This window comes from Lutjanus erythropterus, chromosome 16 (genome assembly GCF_056507025.1).
Source record: "Lutjanus erythropterus isolate fLutEry1 chromosome 16, fLutEry1.hap2, whole genome shotgun sequence".
In the NCBI taxonomy this organism is placed as follows: Eukaryota; Metazoa; Chordata; class Actinopteri; order Lutjaniformes; family Lutjanidae; genus Lutjanus; species Lutjanus erythropterus.
This window is the reverse complement of record NC_139332.1, coordinates 28,382,618-28,397,611: the sequence shown is the minus strand read 5'-3', so window position 1 is coordinate 28,397,611 and position 14,994 is coordinate 28,382,618. Positions and strand designations below refer to the sequence as shown.

General features: G+C 41.5%; 2 protein-coding genes across 2 annotated transcripts in view; one reads left to right on the top strand and one right to left on the bottom strand.

Annotated features, from left to right (window-relative positions):
• akap9 (A kinase (PRKA) anchor protein 9) overlaps positions 1 to 7,959 on the top strand; it is a 79,931-nt gene extending 71,972 nt beyond the window's left edge. Inside the window, exons 42-55 of the mRNA XM_084738599.1 lie at positions 224 to 329; positions 434 to 629; positions 1,573 to 1,723; positions 1,869 to 2,213; positions 2,314 to 2,595; positions 3,371 to 3,600; positions 3,724 to 3,829; positions 5,118 to 5,312; positions 5,429 to 5,632; positions 6,066 to 6,298; positions 6,384 to 6,478; positions 6,573 to 6,729; positions 7,016 to 7,146; positions 7,420 to 7,959. Of these exons, the coding sequence (XP_084594725.1) occupies positions 224 to 329; positions 434 to 629; positions 1,573 to 1,723; positions 1,869 to 2,213; positions 2,314 to 2,595; positions 3,371 to 3,600; positions 3,724 to 3,829; positions 5,118 to 5,312; positions 5,429 to 5,632; positions 6,066 to 6,298; positions 6,384 to 6,478; positions 6,573 to 6,729; positions 7,016 to 7,146; positions 7,420 to 7,463 (2,475 nt within the window). The 3' untranslated portion in view covers positions 7,464 to 7,959. The remainder of the gene's footprint in view (positions 1 to 223; positions 330 to 433; positions 630 to 1,572; positions 1,724 to 1,868; positions 2,214 to 2,313; positions 2,596 to 3,370; positions 3,601 to 3,723; positions 3,830 to 5,117; positions 5,313 to 5,428; positions 5,633 to 6,065; positions 6,299 to 6,383; positions 6,479 to 6,572; positions 6,730 to 7,015; positions 7,147 to 7,419) is intronic.
• Positions 7,960 to 8,391: 432 nt separating this feature from the next.
• On the bottom strand, positions 8,392 to 14,616 carry cyp51a1 (cytochrome P450 family 51 subfamily A member 1). Its single transcript, XM_084738597.1, has 10 exons — positions 14,250 to 14,616; positions 14,046 to 14,144; positions 13,217 to 13,393; positions 12,995 to 13,121; positions 12,702 to 12,876; positions 12,196 to 12,315; positions 11,685 to 11,880; positions 10,700 to 10,795; positions 10,241 to 10,409; positions 8,392 to 9,746 (listed from the first exon to the last, which is right to left on the bottom strand). The coding sequence occupies exons 1-10, from the start codon at positions 14,409 to 14,411 to the stop codon at positions 9,568 to 9,570; spliced, it is 1,500 nt and encodes a 499-aa protein (XP_084594723.1). The 5' UTR covers positions 14,412 to 14,616; the 3' UTR covers positions 8,392 to 9,567.
• Between the last annotated feature and the right edge of the window lie 378 nt (positions 14,617 to 14,994).

Below are 14,994 nucleotides of genomic sequence, written 5' to 3'. Positions count from 1 at the left end.
AGTTGAGTTCAGCCATTTTAATTAGATATTTTACATCATAGCTCCTGAACCAAATATGATAACACAGAAAAGGTAACATCTATAACCAGCTGGAGATTGTATATTTGGTGCTTCCTTTGTTCTTGTCCAGGTGAAACAGCCTTCCCTCGTCTTTCCTCTGCTTTGATTATCACCTGTCCTGGTCAGTAACCAAATTCATGTTGTGTTTGTGATCCTGATGCAGGACGTCCAGCACAGAGAGGCGATGGGTTCTCTCCGCGCTGCGGACAGATCCAGTCTCATCTCTGAGATTCATCAGCTCCGAGGTCAACTGGAGCAACTTCATCCAGGTGAACCAGTTAAAACCTCCTCTCACTCTGCTGTGACGTTCTTCGAACACTTTCATATTCACTATCTAGTGCCATGTGTTCATAATTATTTTGTTGTGATTTAGGTGCCCAGCCTGGCGTGTCACTGGGCGGTGAAGGTAGCGTGAGGGAGCAGAGGGAGGGAGGAGGAGGTGATGGAGCAGCGGAGGCCGACAGGCTGCTGGTAGAGGAGCTGAAGGGTGAACTGTCCCAGACTAAACTGGAGCTGGAGACGACGCTCAAGGCTCAACACAAACACCTCAAAGAGCTGGACACGCTCAGGTGAGACGTGATGTTTGTTCACAGAAGTGTAGCAAACACACCTGGACACATTTCACCATCTATTAAAGTAAAATTATTTAACTAAGACAGATTATTTAACTAAGGAGATGCAACAGAGGCCTGACTGAAACAGGGTTGTTGCAGTTACATGATGCACATCATGCTTAGACCTGCAGATTTCCCCCTTGCATTGACATCTGTTGGGAAACAGTGGTGTAGTTGAAGCTAGAAGCCCTGGAGGGGTTGAAGTATTTTGTATTTCACAAGAAATAACCTTCTTTGGGGGATGAAGACTTTGTCAGCCTTGAACAAGTCATGACTTCATTGAAACAGGCCTGAAGCTGTTTTTTTTTTTTTTTGCATTTGCATTTGCATCATGAACTGCTGCACTTCTTTTAAAATGTTGTCATTCTCTGACTTCTATTTCTGTTCTTATTCAGATGGTTTTATTTCTGTCTTCTGCATTCCTTATTTTTATCTTTCTGTAGTTTTACTATTATTATCTAGTCGGTTTTATTCCCAGTCTCAGTCACATTAATTAATATCCCTGTTTTATGTTCATTTTATTTTCACTTTCATTTGAAGGTGTATTCTATTGTAATCTATATCTTACTTTCACTTTTATTTCCTTATTATGTGGGTTTTATTTTCTCTTTTATTTTACATTAATTATGCATTTTTTAATGCAAAGAATTCAATTCATGTAATTTGTTTGTGGTAAAGCACTGAGCAGCATTTCTTGTGCTATAAAAAATTATATTATGATAATAAACAATTATTATTTGTTACCTTATGACCCCTCATATTGATCTATCTTAGATCCCTTACTGTGCTTTAACATTTGAATCACACGACTGTTAAATTCAAAACTTCAGAAAATCAAAAACCTCTCTATACAACTAAGAATATCCATGACCTTTCATGTCATTATCTCTGTCGACAGGGTGGAGGTATCGCAAAAGGCCACTGAGGTGGAGGCACTGAATGACCAGCTGATGGAGGAGAGGAAGAGGAGCAGAGATCTTCAGTGGGCCGTGGAGAAGGAGAGGTGTCGAACTGGGAGGAACGAGGAGAGTAAACGAGAAGAACTGGAGGTGAGAGCCTAAAAGTCTGAACTGGGATGGGGTCTTACATAAGATCTGTTGCATTTCTTCTTCCCATGTAAGAATATTTATTTGTGTTGGGAACACATTAAAAATCGTCAATTTAAAAACAAGTGTATTTCCATTTTCCTTCAAGGACCTGCACCTCACTCTGGAGGAGCAGAAGACCCGCGTGGCCCAGCTGACCCTGACCCTGGATCAGGAGCGCCAGGCCTCCTCTCAGGTCTCCCAGCAGGCCGAGCAGGAGCGTCTGAGCCTCCACAGACGCCTCCAGGAGCTCCAGGTCCAGCTGGAGACGGAGCGAGCCAAAGCCCTGGAGATGAGCACCGCGCTGGGGAGGGAGAGGGAGCTGCGGACGGGTGTCTCCTCAGACGGCAGCCCCTCCGATGAGCAGCGTGTTGAGGATGATCTGAGCAGGCTGGAGGAGGAGGGGAGTCTGCTGGAAAGACTTCAGAGAGAGCTGGATGACAAACACGCACAGGTGGGATTTTATGTCCTCTGCTTAATTTGAGTGTCCAACATCTGTCCACATCAGTAAAATTAATTTCAAATCTGTATTTATCCTAATTTTTCTTCTCCAGGTGGTGCACCTCCTCAGCCAGGTGGAGGCCCAGAAGCTCGAGGTGGTACGAAAAGAGGAGGAGCTGACTTTGGGGAGCCAGAGGTCGAGACGGGACCAGGAGGCGCTGCTGGAGGCTCGGGCCCAGCTGGAGAGGCTGGAAGCACGAATGTCTGAGGCCCGGGAGCAGCTGGAGAGAGAGACGGAGAGGAGGAAGCGTCTGGAGGAGGAGAAGGAGAGACTGGAGGAGAGGTTGCACCAGTTTAGTGAACAGAGAAGAGGCAAGGATGCTGATGGCCACACTGTGAGTATAAACTGCCATTAAATCCTGATTTTTATTTATTTATTTTCTTTTACACTTTAGTTAAACTTTTATAACTTTTATAAACATATGAAATCAACAGATTAACTTATAAATGAATAAACAAACCCAAAATAATAACACAAAAATGGAAAATATTTGTTTGGTAATCACATTTTTTGTAGTTCATCCATTCTTTCTTTCATCAATTAAGTCAATTGTCCTTTTCATAGTATTCGGCACTGTTTTGGGTCCTTTTTTCCAGCTGGGTTTCATGCACAGTGTGTCAGTTTTTTCATTATGGAGATTTTCTATACTGTCTCTGTCCACTGTTCCTGAGTAAGAAGTTGTTGTTTTTTTTTACTAGAAATTAACAATATTTTTCCAGGTACCTTTTTCCAGGTACATTTGTATATTCTCTTCAGTAGAATCAAAATGACACAGTTACAGTACCATGATGCTCATACCTTAGTATCATCTTTATATACAGTACATTTTTCTAAAACATTAATATTTAGTGGTATTTTCAAAATATATGTAAGTGGTCCGCATCTGTTATTCCACACTCAGACAGATTATTTGTTTTTAATATTTACTCTTGAGTTTGGGTGTGATTTTTTTTTTAAATCTAACTTGTCAAAGAGAATTCCCTCCTTATCTGTGAACTGGTGGATGCATGATGTATTTTTTTGTCATTTTTCAGTTGTGCTTTTCCTCTTCTTTTTTCAATCCAGTTTCATGTGAAGTAAAAGCTGTTTTGTTATTCTATGAACCGCAGGCTGCCTGGCACAGCGAGTCCACCGACCGCACCAAAGACTGGGTGTTCCAGCAGAAGGCAGGAAACGTTCAGGCAGCGGGCTCTGGCTCGTCTCCCCACCTGGACGTCTCTCCAACAGGACGCAGCAGCGGACCACACCACGGTCCCTGGCGCACAGTCGACAAGATCCTTGGCAAACTCCACCTCGTTTCCTCGAAAGTCCGCAGCATGGCGAGCAAGAATACTGGCAGGTAATTACAGCGGCTATAATCAATGCTTTTATATCAGTAATAGATCACATTTCTACAGAATTGCTGGAATATAGCTTTATGGGAATTTACTGATTATTTGTTATTCATATATGTTGTGTGCAGGCTGACGGCAGAGGTCGACAGTGAAGAGTTGTCCTGGATGCAGTCCAATGTTGATGAGGTCATCACTATGCTGCAGCAATCCCCAGGTCTACCCTCCATCCCCGAGGTCAGAAACTGTTTGATGGTTTAAAGAGTCAGTTAGGAAGGTTTCAGTCCTGATTGATTTGGACACGTATAGTTACTGGAGGTAGAATTCTGGGAGCAGCAAAACAAACGATTGTTTTATAAAGTAGTCCGGTATAATCAGCCTTTTTTCCATCGATTTTATGCTGCACACAGCATGAGTCTGCAGACAGCAGGGCTCAGTGAAAGAAGTTAGTTACTTCGCTGAGAAGTTGGAGGTGTGCCGCCTGTCTCCTGCTGCTTATCATCGGCTCACTGTGGCTGCTCCTGATAGTTCCATTACTCTGCAATATTTCAAACTGAGCTGCTGTCAGAAAACGATGAAAATAATCGTTGTCTTCTTTTGTAAACATGTTTTGGATCAACAAAAGCATTTAAGTGCCAGTTAGGGCTGTTATTATATCTGACTTTCTCAGCAAGTTAGTGGTTCCCAAACTTTTTTCCGTCCTTATAGTTAAGATATTCAAATCTAATTTTGACCATCTCAGAGCAGACAAAACCTTGGCGATCTCCTGGCACTCAGACTCCACTTGGGAACCCCTAGGCTGGGAACCAATGATATACATGATATTATCATATGTGCATTATTAACATGATATCAATATTTCTTTTTTCTTTAACATCATGGTTGTTGTCAATATTGCAACACTCTAAGTGCTAAGCCCATTTTCTGTAATGACTTCATAATAAAAGTCAACTCATGTTTTGCCAGTTAAATGCTTTTCATGTTAAATGCTGCACCGCAGGAAATGTATGGTTTACATCGGCAGCAATTTTGGAACCCATCACATATCCTCTGCCAACAACTTAGCATAAGTTGTTAATTTGGAGATCTGGTTATAAATAGATAGGTTGCTTCAGCTGTAACTTAATACGGCATATTTTCCATTAATGCTGCCACAGACACACTTTGGTAGCTGCAGTAGAAAACAAGACAAAAGATAAGAAGACAACAAGTTAAGAAAACAAACAAGAACAAGTTAAAGCAGAGATTAATAAGATGAGGTCTTCTATTTACAGTATATATTATAAATAAGGTACTTGTATGAGGCAGTAAACAGTGATGGTACAAACAGTCTGTATTATAAATAATCACCTTGTGTTACCTGCTAAATTTACTTTCAATGAATGATATAAAGAAGCAAAATATGGAAGACTAAATTCTTGCCAAAACAGTTAACTCCAACAGAATAATTTTCACTTTTCTGATGATCTCAAATCAACTGTTTGTTTATATTAGCATCTGTTGAGCTCCTGTGTGTTTCCCGCAGAGTGTTTCCCTGCTGGCAGGAGGTTCCTCCAGCTCCTCCAACTCCCTGACGGAGCGCCTGCTGAGGCAGAACGCCGAGCTGACGGGTTTCGTCAGCCGCCTGACGGAAGAAAAGAACGATCTGAGGAACCACACGCTCCGGTTGGAGGAAGAGCTCCGACGCTACCGGCAGGCTGGAGGTGGATCAGGCGACAGTGTGAGTACATGACAGGAGCGCTATGTGATCACTTCAGTCATTTCCTCGACTCTGTACTCAACTGTTTTCAGCTTGAAGACTTTGATTAAAATTTCTTATTTAATTTTCTCCCACAGTTCAGCGGCAGGAGAGGCGCATCGACGATGGACTCATCTAGTATGCTGCTTTCCCAGGAGCGGGAGGCTTGGACAAGAGAGAGGGTCCGCCTGGAGAAAGCTTTACATCTGGCTCAGGCCCAGGTGGCCCGACTCAGGGGGGAGATCAGGAGCGACACCCTGAGAGAGATCACTGGACCTGAGGCCGACAACGCTGCACTGAAGGTCAGCTAACAAGTCACTGTAATTCACCTCGTGTTCCAGGAGTTTGTAGTCAGTTAACTGTTGTCACTCCAGGAGGACGACTGCAGTAGAGAAAGGCTTATCTTTTGTTTAGATTTCAATGTCAATTATATTAAACATAAAACACTATTGAACAGTCCTTGACAGAGAAAAATACCCAAAGCAAATTATTAGATGCCCCTGTGGTAGTTATCAAATAACAACAACAGACTTCATTAATTGATTGTCATCATTAATCTGGGGCTGCAACATCTATAAAATGTCGGAAAATATGGAAAAATGTCCAGTGTCCCAGTTTTTCAAAGTCTGAGGATATGTCTTGAAATTGATTATCAAAAGAGTGTATCAGTTTAAAATTTGCATTATTATTTTTTTTTCAATGGCTCATAGTTTTTCTCCTTTCCTTTCCTTGCAGAGGATGTATGGGAAGTACTTGAGGTCAGAAAGCTTCCGCAAAGCACTGATCTACCAGAAGAAGTACCTGCTGTTACTGCTCGGCGGCTTCCAGGAGTGCGAGGAAGCCACGCTGTCGCTCCTCTCCAGGATGGGCGGCCGACCGTCGCTGTCCAGCCTGGACTCCCTCAGCCAGCGCCGCCGGGGGCTGATGCGCTTCCGCTCTGCCGTCCGGGTCTCTATTGCCCTCTCCAGGTAGGCAGCCGGAGGCTCTGTTTGGTGTAATACTTTCTTTCTGCTCATGTAACAAATGAGTCTAAAACCCACATTTTCTGTTCAGAATGCGTTTCCTTGTTAAGCGATGGCACAAAGCGACAGGGATGAGCTCCACAACCTCCTGCAGCATCAACAAGAACGGAGCAGGACAGACATTAGGTGACATAAACATCTATAATGTTCTTTTCTGGCTTCGGCATGTTCAGTGTAATTTGTAAGTGATGCTCATTAAATCTTTCTTCATCTCTCTCAGGTACAGAGGCCAGAGACTCACCGTATCTTCACCCAGGGAGCGTGGAGATGTACAGAGACAGAGGAAGTGGAGGAGGAGGAGGAGGAGGAGTCTCCAGCGGCAGGGGGAGAAGTGGACGTGAATCGCCGAGATCGGCCATCTCCTCCACACACCACAGGTGCAACATCTAGATAATAATGATATAATAATAATAATATCTAGATTGATTTATAAAATGGTAAAAATAATGATCATCACGGGAAACCATATATATTGACATAAAATAATAAGAACATATTTGATTGGCTGTCTAACTAACTTATTAACTACTAATATTATTCAAAAAGATGTCTAACCCAAATTTAGATCTGTTATAGTATTTAGTTATATATTACGGTTACAGTATTATATAATATTGTGTCAGTTGTGTTACTGAAAGGTTGATGTCTGTTGTTGTTGTGTAGGTTTCACCTGGCTGGAGACCACGGAGCTCTCACCTGTTCACACCTGCAGAGCTACGACCCCGACCGAGCGCTCACCGACTACATCTCCAGACTGGAGGCGCTGCAGAGGAGGCTGGGGAGTGTGACATCAGGTAACACACACACACACACACACACACACACACACACACACACACACACACACACACACACACACACACACACACACACTCACACGCACACACACTTAAAAGACACCAAAAAACTCATTCCATAAATGTTGACTGAGTTCGTTCTGCTCTGTATAGAATTTAAAATTACACATCACAAAAGAAATTATCCATATTTTCTGCTATTTTTAAGAATATCAGCATGAGTTGCAACACTGTGCGTGTGTGACTTAAACATTTTTATTTTCCCCACAGGTGCTTCTTCGTATGCTCAATTGCACTTTGGCTTGAGAAGATAGATGCCGTCGAGTTAACTTTGGCTTGAAGAAACTCAGTTGCCTTTTCTCGTGCTGAGCGCTCTGCTGTTTTCTATCAGTCTGGTGTGGACTGTATCTTTCCATGTGGACCAAAACACATTTTTTTTATTAGTGTACGACATGTTGTATTCAGGCTTTTTGTCGCCGGCACTTGAAAAACAGCTATGTTTGTAATTAAATCTGCCTCTTTGTTGTGGATGAACTACAATCATGTATATTTGTCTAATGCTAATTTAAGACCTTGTGATTAATTTATATGTTTGTGTTGTATGGGTGACCGAGCGTTATGTAGAGAATGTTTGGGTTTATTGTTAAGGAGGCTGCTACTGGATATTCTACACTACACTGTGTTTTGTTTAGGCCAGACAGACTACAGAGGACATTTGTAGAGAACGTATTTTTGTAAAGTGTAGGAGCTTTGAATTTTCTGGGTATTTTGTCAAAAACTGAAATAAAGAGGACTACATTATTTGAGAAAGTTGTGAAACTTTCATTTCTTGTCTATCCGTTGATTAGAAGATTCAAATATCTTCTCTTCTACGAAGAGGAGTTTATCTGTTCCCGGGGATGTGCTGCTCACTGTTCCATGTTAAACCTTAACCCAGTGCATGCTATTGTCCCTACAAAGCAAAGAAACACAAAAACTTACAAGGTCAAAACATTTTGGAAGTTTTTTTTTTTCAAGATAACTGACCTTTATACACTACTTATAAACAGATTTGCAAATATGATGAAGGTTGCTGCAGTGAAACAGTTATTATTGAATTATTTTGGCGTGTTTAGGTGATGATTTTTTTTTTTAAGTTTATTTAAAGAAGGAAGTACAAATGGAAATGTTTTACATGATCCACAGTTTCTTTCTGGAACAGAAGAATCAAACATCACAAAGGACAAAACAAACCGGAACATGTTGTGGAGAGCACAGTATTTTATGTCATTTCAAGCTGTTTCACACAGTCCCAAGTCCTGTGAACAAGAAGACAGCGTGTGCAATGAGATGTAACTTGATTTTCACACAATAATAACTAAACAAGGTCCAGGTGCAAAGTTCCTAATTAGTACAGATCACCTTTAAAAAGCAAGAAAAAGACAAAACACTTTATCTCCTCAAATGTAGGATGATCTGGATCGCAGCATTTGCAGCCATGACCTTCTTATTTAGTGTTTTTGAAAGCAGCTGCAACAAACGTCCATAGTGTGTTGACTCTGGAGCCCCTTGTGGACAAAAAGCAGTAGTGTTTCCACCACCATAACCACAAAATATAATGTCAAAAATAAAATGATCTAAAGAAAAATCTCCTCCTGCTCTTTTTTTTTTTTTTTTTTTTAACAGGTTAACATACGACTCACTGGAACTCCGCCTGGGAAAATTAAAGTTTCAGTTCCAGTCTGCATGTAATCTGATTTCAGAATCTGACCCGGTGGCAGGTATTAAGAGCAACTATGCAGAAACAGCCAATCTTCTTCCTGATGGTCTCGTTAACTTATGCAGACCACATAGAGGCATCAGTATTAAACTGAGACTGTTTCGTAAGTAGTTAAAAACTCTGTGCACCAAGGGCTTACAACTATTTACACTGGAAGTTGTTTTACAGTTATTTCTTCAATGTGTTTAATGCACTAAAGGTCATTTCAAAAGGCCTGTCTGGTAAAGCAGGAATAATAAAGTTCACTGGTTAACTGCCGAGAAAACCAGCGTCCCACCCAAATCCGGGTGGGTGCTCTTCTTGGTTTTCCGCTGAATAAAATTTTCCAGTGCTTCAAGAACTGAATGAATTGATGAAACACGCCACCAAGGCACTGTGTTCGGACGATATCTATTCTGAAAAATTCACATTGTGAATATTAGCATCTGTGTTCCAGTCAGAATCATACAGTCAGTGTAATTATCTCCGGAAACACACGTTTCAAAATTTCATGCATTAATGTTGACATTCAGGAAAAAAAGAGCAGGAAGAAGCACAAAAAGTTAAAAGTGCCTTTATCTAATTTTTTTTTTCCTAAATTCAAGTCCCAGGAAGTTGGAGCTTCACTTCAAACACTCAGGATGTTTGACCAGTTTTTTCCAGCGGTTTCCTCCGGTCTCTCACTGCTTCCTCCTCTTGTATCTGATGACGGGGTTGTGCGGCGTGTGAATCATCGTGGTGTAGTTGATTGTGGGGAAATATCCGTCCACCAGGTCGAAGTCGTACATGCGCAGTAAAGTGGACCAGATGGTTTTGATCTGGACGTAGGCGAAGTTCTCGCCGATGCAGCGATGGCGGCCTGAGAAGCAGACAACAAAAGAACAGTGTTGATTTATTTTTTTCACACAAGTAATAAGCATTTTTGTCCATCTTACAGTGCATTATTTTACCTAAATTTAATGTGTCCCTATTTACCCTCTCATAAAATCTAGTGTCTATTAAAGGGTCTAATAAAAAACATTATTTCTTCATAGTATTTTATTAGTTTTTGTCTAGTCTGACACAAAGTATGGCTTGTTACATCATCTAGTGTACTGTTGTGGCTAATTAGGGTATAACTACTGGTTAATAAAGAATATATTATTTATAATTTTTGTCTAATTTACAAAATATGTCTTGTTATGCCTTAGTTATTAAGATTAGTGCACTGTAAAATAAAGTGTGACTGTTAATTATAGTGCACTCAGTTTTAAAGCTACAGCTAATAGTGAAAATAACCTGTTTTGTCTTCTTGACTTTGAAGGGAACATAAAACTCCTTTCATAAAAGTGACTGTAAAGAGGTTTTTCGTACCGGCTCCAAACGGCACATAGGCAAACTTCTCCCCCGCAGCGGGGTTGTCGTTGAGGTAGCGGTCGGGGTTGTACTCCATCCTCTCGTCCCAGGTGTCGTACAGACGGTGGTTGACAGTCGGGGAGACGCAGACCTGGTGGCCCACAGGGATGGTGTATCCTGCTGCGGTCTGAGAGAATAAGAGAGAAAAAAAGTGATTCTACAAGATACTAAGAAAGAATGTATTTCTATAACTATTTAGCCTATTCCTGTCACCTGCTTACTTTGATTAAAGCTGAAAAGAAAGACTGAAATAGTGGATTGAATGAAAGAGAAACAAGATCTGAGCCCTTAAAACAGGGAAAACTTTTTACTGAAGCCAGACACTAAAAAGAAACAGGAAGGAGTAACTTGTAGAACATGCTGGATATGCTTCAGGACTTGTAAGTGGAACAGATGTAGTTCCGCAGGTGTTCTTACCTGAGGAGAACGAGCCATCCTCATCATGGTCATGATGGGCGGACGGAGACGCAGCGTCTCCTTCAAACAGCGCTCCAACAGGCTGAGATCTTTCAGCTGAGGACAAAACCAGGACAACACACACTGTAAGCAGGGATGTTCCAATATATTGAATACTGCACTAAAAAAATGTCTCATTACAGTACCGGACTGCGACGATGTCTGTCTATCTATGTCAAGTAAAATCTCTTTTTTTTCTGAGAGAAAATGAGGCCTGTACACATGATTTCAGGATTATAATTTACCACAGTGCATGTACCTGCAGTAGCCTGTAAACTGCATGATACAATTAAATGAACTTCTACAACCAGGAGGGGGAGCACCACCCCCTGTTTAGTCACTCACTACACAGGTGGAGACAGAAAACTGTGGCATCTAATGCAAAGCTGTTTTAATTGTGATATTGTGACTCATTTTATGATTTCATTGCAAATGACTTGACATCATTTTGTACTTTGGTGTTACCCTGCTTAATCGCTGTGCATTATTTTGTTGAATTTGGTTTTTAATCAGGTTTTATATAAGGTCGTGAGGATAAGTGTTACTGGAGTGGCTTAAGTTTCTGTTGCATGTTTTAATTTCATTTAGAATTTCAGAAGTTTTTGAGTTTCTAAACTTCAAGATTCAAGTTTATCTGAAGAAAAAAGTAAAAGCATATTTTGGGGCTTTTTGTTGCTTTTATTGTGATAAGAAAACCGAACGAAGACAAGAAAAGGGGTGGAGATGATCAGCAAAGGGCCACTGGCTGGAATCGAACCTACAGCCGTTGCAGAGGACTGACAGCCTCCGTACATGAGACACACACTGGACACTTGGCAAAATTTGTTTTGGTTCATTTCACACAGTTTGAGTCTGACTTTAAACCGAAACATCCAGTCAGCTGCCTTGAAATAATGAGTTTTCTTAAGTATTTTTTTTTTACAGTGTACATCGTACCCAGGCTCACCTGATCAAAGTCGAGTGGAGGCAGGTCGTCTCCGCACACAGCCTTCTGCTCGGCGTAGCAGCGCTCCTGCAGAGCTTTGTCTCTGGCCAGGAAGAAGCCCATCCAGGAGCTGGTGGTGGAGGACGTGTGCTGACCCGCCAGCAGGAGGCCAATCAGCATCCCCGCGATCTCGTTATCATTCAGGGGTCGTCCATCTCTAAAGAGGAAGCAAAGTCCTTTTTTTAGAACAGTCATATTTTAAACATTTTAACACCTGTTCTTTGTAAGCGCATTTTTTTTTTTTTTTTGGACTGATATTGCAACTGTGACATGATTTGCAATATTAGAAGGAATGATAACTTTTACATTTTATTTTAATTTTCACTGAAAAACATATTACAATGATTATGGTGTGATTTTTTGCAGGGATCTTTACCAAACAAACATGTTTTCTTAACTCTTCAGAACATATGTTAAAGTGTGTGACACAAAGTCTGCAGCTGAGCTTGGATTTAAACCCACGCCGTCTTACTTGTATGTGGCGTCGATGAGGGTCTGCAAGATGTCGTCCACTTTTTCTCCAGACTGTCGGCGCTTCTGAATCACCTTGAAGAAAATGTTCTTGATCTCTCTGTGAGCTCTGTCCCTTTTCCTAACAAAGAAAGTTACATGTGTGTTCAATACATTTGTGAAAGATGAGTAGAGATGTGTTTGTTTTCCTTTGACAGTCCCTACAGGATTTCGCAGGCATTTTTCGGGATTGTTGCAGCCTAGAAGTCCTTTTCTAAAAAACTGTGATGCATGTTGCCATGGTTATAGTCTTTTGTCTTTGTCTTTTTCTTTTTTTTGCAAGAGCAAGTGAAAATTGCAAAAAACCAAAACAAACAAAAAAGCATAAAAAAAAATCATGGGGAACATGGGGAAAATTTGTAAATGATGTTCTAGTCAAATGAAATTCAATCTCAGCTTCGTCCTGCAGCAGATGTGATGTTGACTGTAAACAGATGTGTGTGTCCTGAGCGCCTACAGCTGTCCTACCTGAAGCTGGGCAGTGGCAGCCAGCCGGGCAGCAGCCAGGCAGCGTGACTGAATCCTCCGTCCAGGTCGGCGTAGAGCTGGGCCACTCGCTCATTCAGCATGCTGCGGATCTCCTTCCCATGAAGGCAGCTGCTGGCTGTCAGGATGATCAGCTCAGCCAGAGCCTCAAACAGATCTGAGACAAGCAAAAAGTTCATGCATTTGGGATTAACATAAGACTCCTCTCACCGTCAAGTGACAAACTTTACAAACTCCACAAATATTTGAAACAAGTGATTAATGAAGGATCTTACTCTTCTCCCCACTGTCTCCCCATCTCTGAAAATACTGGATGGTCTCTGCCTCGATGATTTTCACATGTTCCCTAAAACGAGCAATGTTCAGTCCGGTCTTCAGCATCTTCTTTTGTTCCAGAAAGATCTGCAACACATTAAAGAAAGCCTGTATCACACAACTGCAAAATGTAGTCATTCACATGGAAGTGTCACTAAAGTTAACAGTTAAGGTGGACTCACGGGGTTCGGGACGTCATAGGCTACCCCTTTGCCAAACACCGGCGTGGTCAGTTTGGAGTAGACGTCCTCTGCATTCAGGTCCTCGTTCTTGCTGTTGAACATCAGCGAGGCCGCTTCGCTGCCCAGCAGGTAGGTGAACGTGCTGCCCACCATGGTGAAGCTGAACACAGGGCCGTACTGTGGGCGGAGAGCAGACGTGCAGGGGTTAAATCAGCGCTTTGGTGTTCAGGAAAAAATGAATCTGAGGGGTCGCCAGACACACAGTCAAATTTCTCTCCCGTCTTTGCTTTTTTCCCTCCACTTTTTGAATTATTTCAGCCTTGCCAGCCTCTGACACTTACTCAAATTAAAAAAACAAACAAACAGCTGATTTAAAAATCCTGAACAGGGTAGAAAGGTCAGGAAGCACATGCATGTGTGACTCACTGTGTGTTAAAGGTAAAATAAGATAAAAATTCAGAAATCCATCAAGGTGCTGCATGTCTTTGCATGAGTGCAAACTAGGGCTGCATGATATTGTAAGAAAATCATTTTAGCATCACAACTTTCATTTTCATTGCAAAAAAAAAAAAAGATTTTGCAGTGTGAATACTGCACTTGGCCATGTTACAATTTTTTAATTAATTGAGCAATTGAGCAATAAGGCTGCAACTAATAATTAATAATAATAATAATTAATAAGCCCATTTTGACTCATTTAAATCGGTTGATGACAGCCCAAAATCGAAATATATATAGTTTGATATTATAGAAGATTAAACAAGTGATTTATGATCAAAACTGTTGCAGACTAATAGACTAATACTGTCAGTTCTACCTTAATACTTACTTTTTCATAAGCATTTTCAAGAAATTCAATGGGGCTCTTCCCAAATGCAATTGCATGACCCAGGAAGGGGATGCTGGAGGGGATGTAAGGTGGGTATTTCTGCAAAAAAAAAAAAAATTAAAAACGATGCAGGATGACAATAAATTAAAAACTGACAATGCATTTCAACAACTGGCATTTAATTTTTGCTCTCGGCTGACTTACCAGATCTTTGTCTGAGGCCTGTTTGAGCAGCAACTTGAAAATATATCCCAAAGTGAGGGTGATGACAGAAGCTGCCAGAACCGTGGTGGTCAGGTTGTCGGTCACTCTGCCAACAGTGTCCCCGAACAGCCTGCTGCTCATTTCATACAAATGCATAGACATTTTTACCTTCCTCCGCTGCGTCTGTCCTCTCAAACAATCGACACTTTAAGTCCACTAAAGCCCGGAAGAAATTCACTTTACGGTGGCGAAAGTTTAAATCATTACTTCAGTGAACGAGTGGCCACTTATTCAGAGTTTAAACGGCCGCAGTTCATCTGATGTTCATCTTCGTGGACCGTTGATAATATCCCCCCAACATCTCTACCTGTCAATACTGGTCCTGCCCCCGCCTGACCAACAGAGGCTTCCTATTGGCCGCTGCCCGCGTGTCCGTCAAGCAGCCGCCGCTCTGATTGGCTGGCGGTACCTGAACCGATGTCTTGCTATATGATGTCACTCGAGCAGGACGACGATGATCTGCGCCATCGATTGTAAGATTTTTTTTTTTGATGGACATTCGTTGTCAAAATGATTTTATTTGACTTTTTACGTTTTCATTTCCGTTAAAACACGTTACCGTGTGGTTTAAATGTTCTGCTTTTATTTTTAGTCTATCAGAGGGGTAATGAAATACACCTGAGGAACAAGACATCCATAATTTATTGTAAAAAAGTTTTGGCTAGCGGTTTGATATCGATAAGGA

What these genes read in the sequence shown, in the direction of transcription:
- cyp51a1 (XM_084738597.1), bottom strand. Translation starts at nt 14,411, where the DNA reads ATGTCTATGCATTTGTATGAAATGAGCAGCAGGCTGTTCGGGGACACT. An exon ending in CTCATCGACGCCACATACAA is followed by an intron (nt 11,881 to 12,195) that starts GTAAGACGGCGT and finishes CTTCCTCTTTAG; the next exon opens with AGATGGACGACCCCTGAATG. An exon ending in CTCCACTCGACTTTGATCAG is followed by an intron (nt 10,796 to 11,684) that starts GTGAGCCTGGGT and finishes TTTTGTCCTCAG; the next exon opens with CTGAAAGATCTCAGCCTGTT.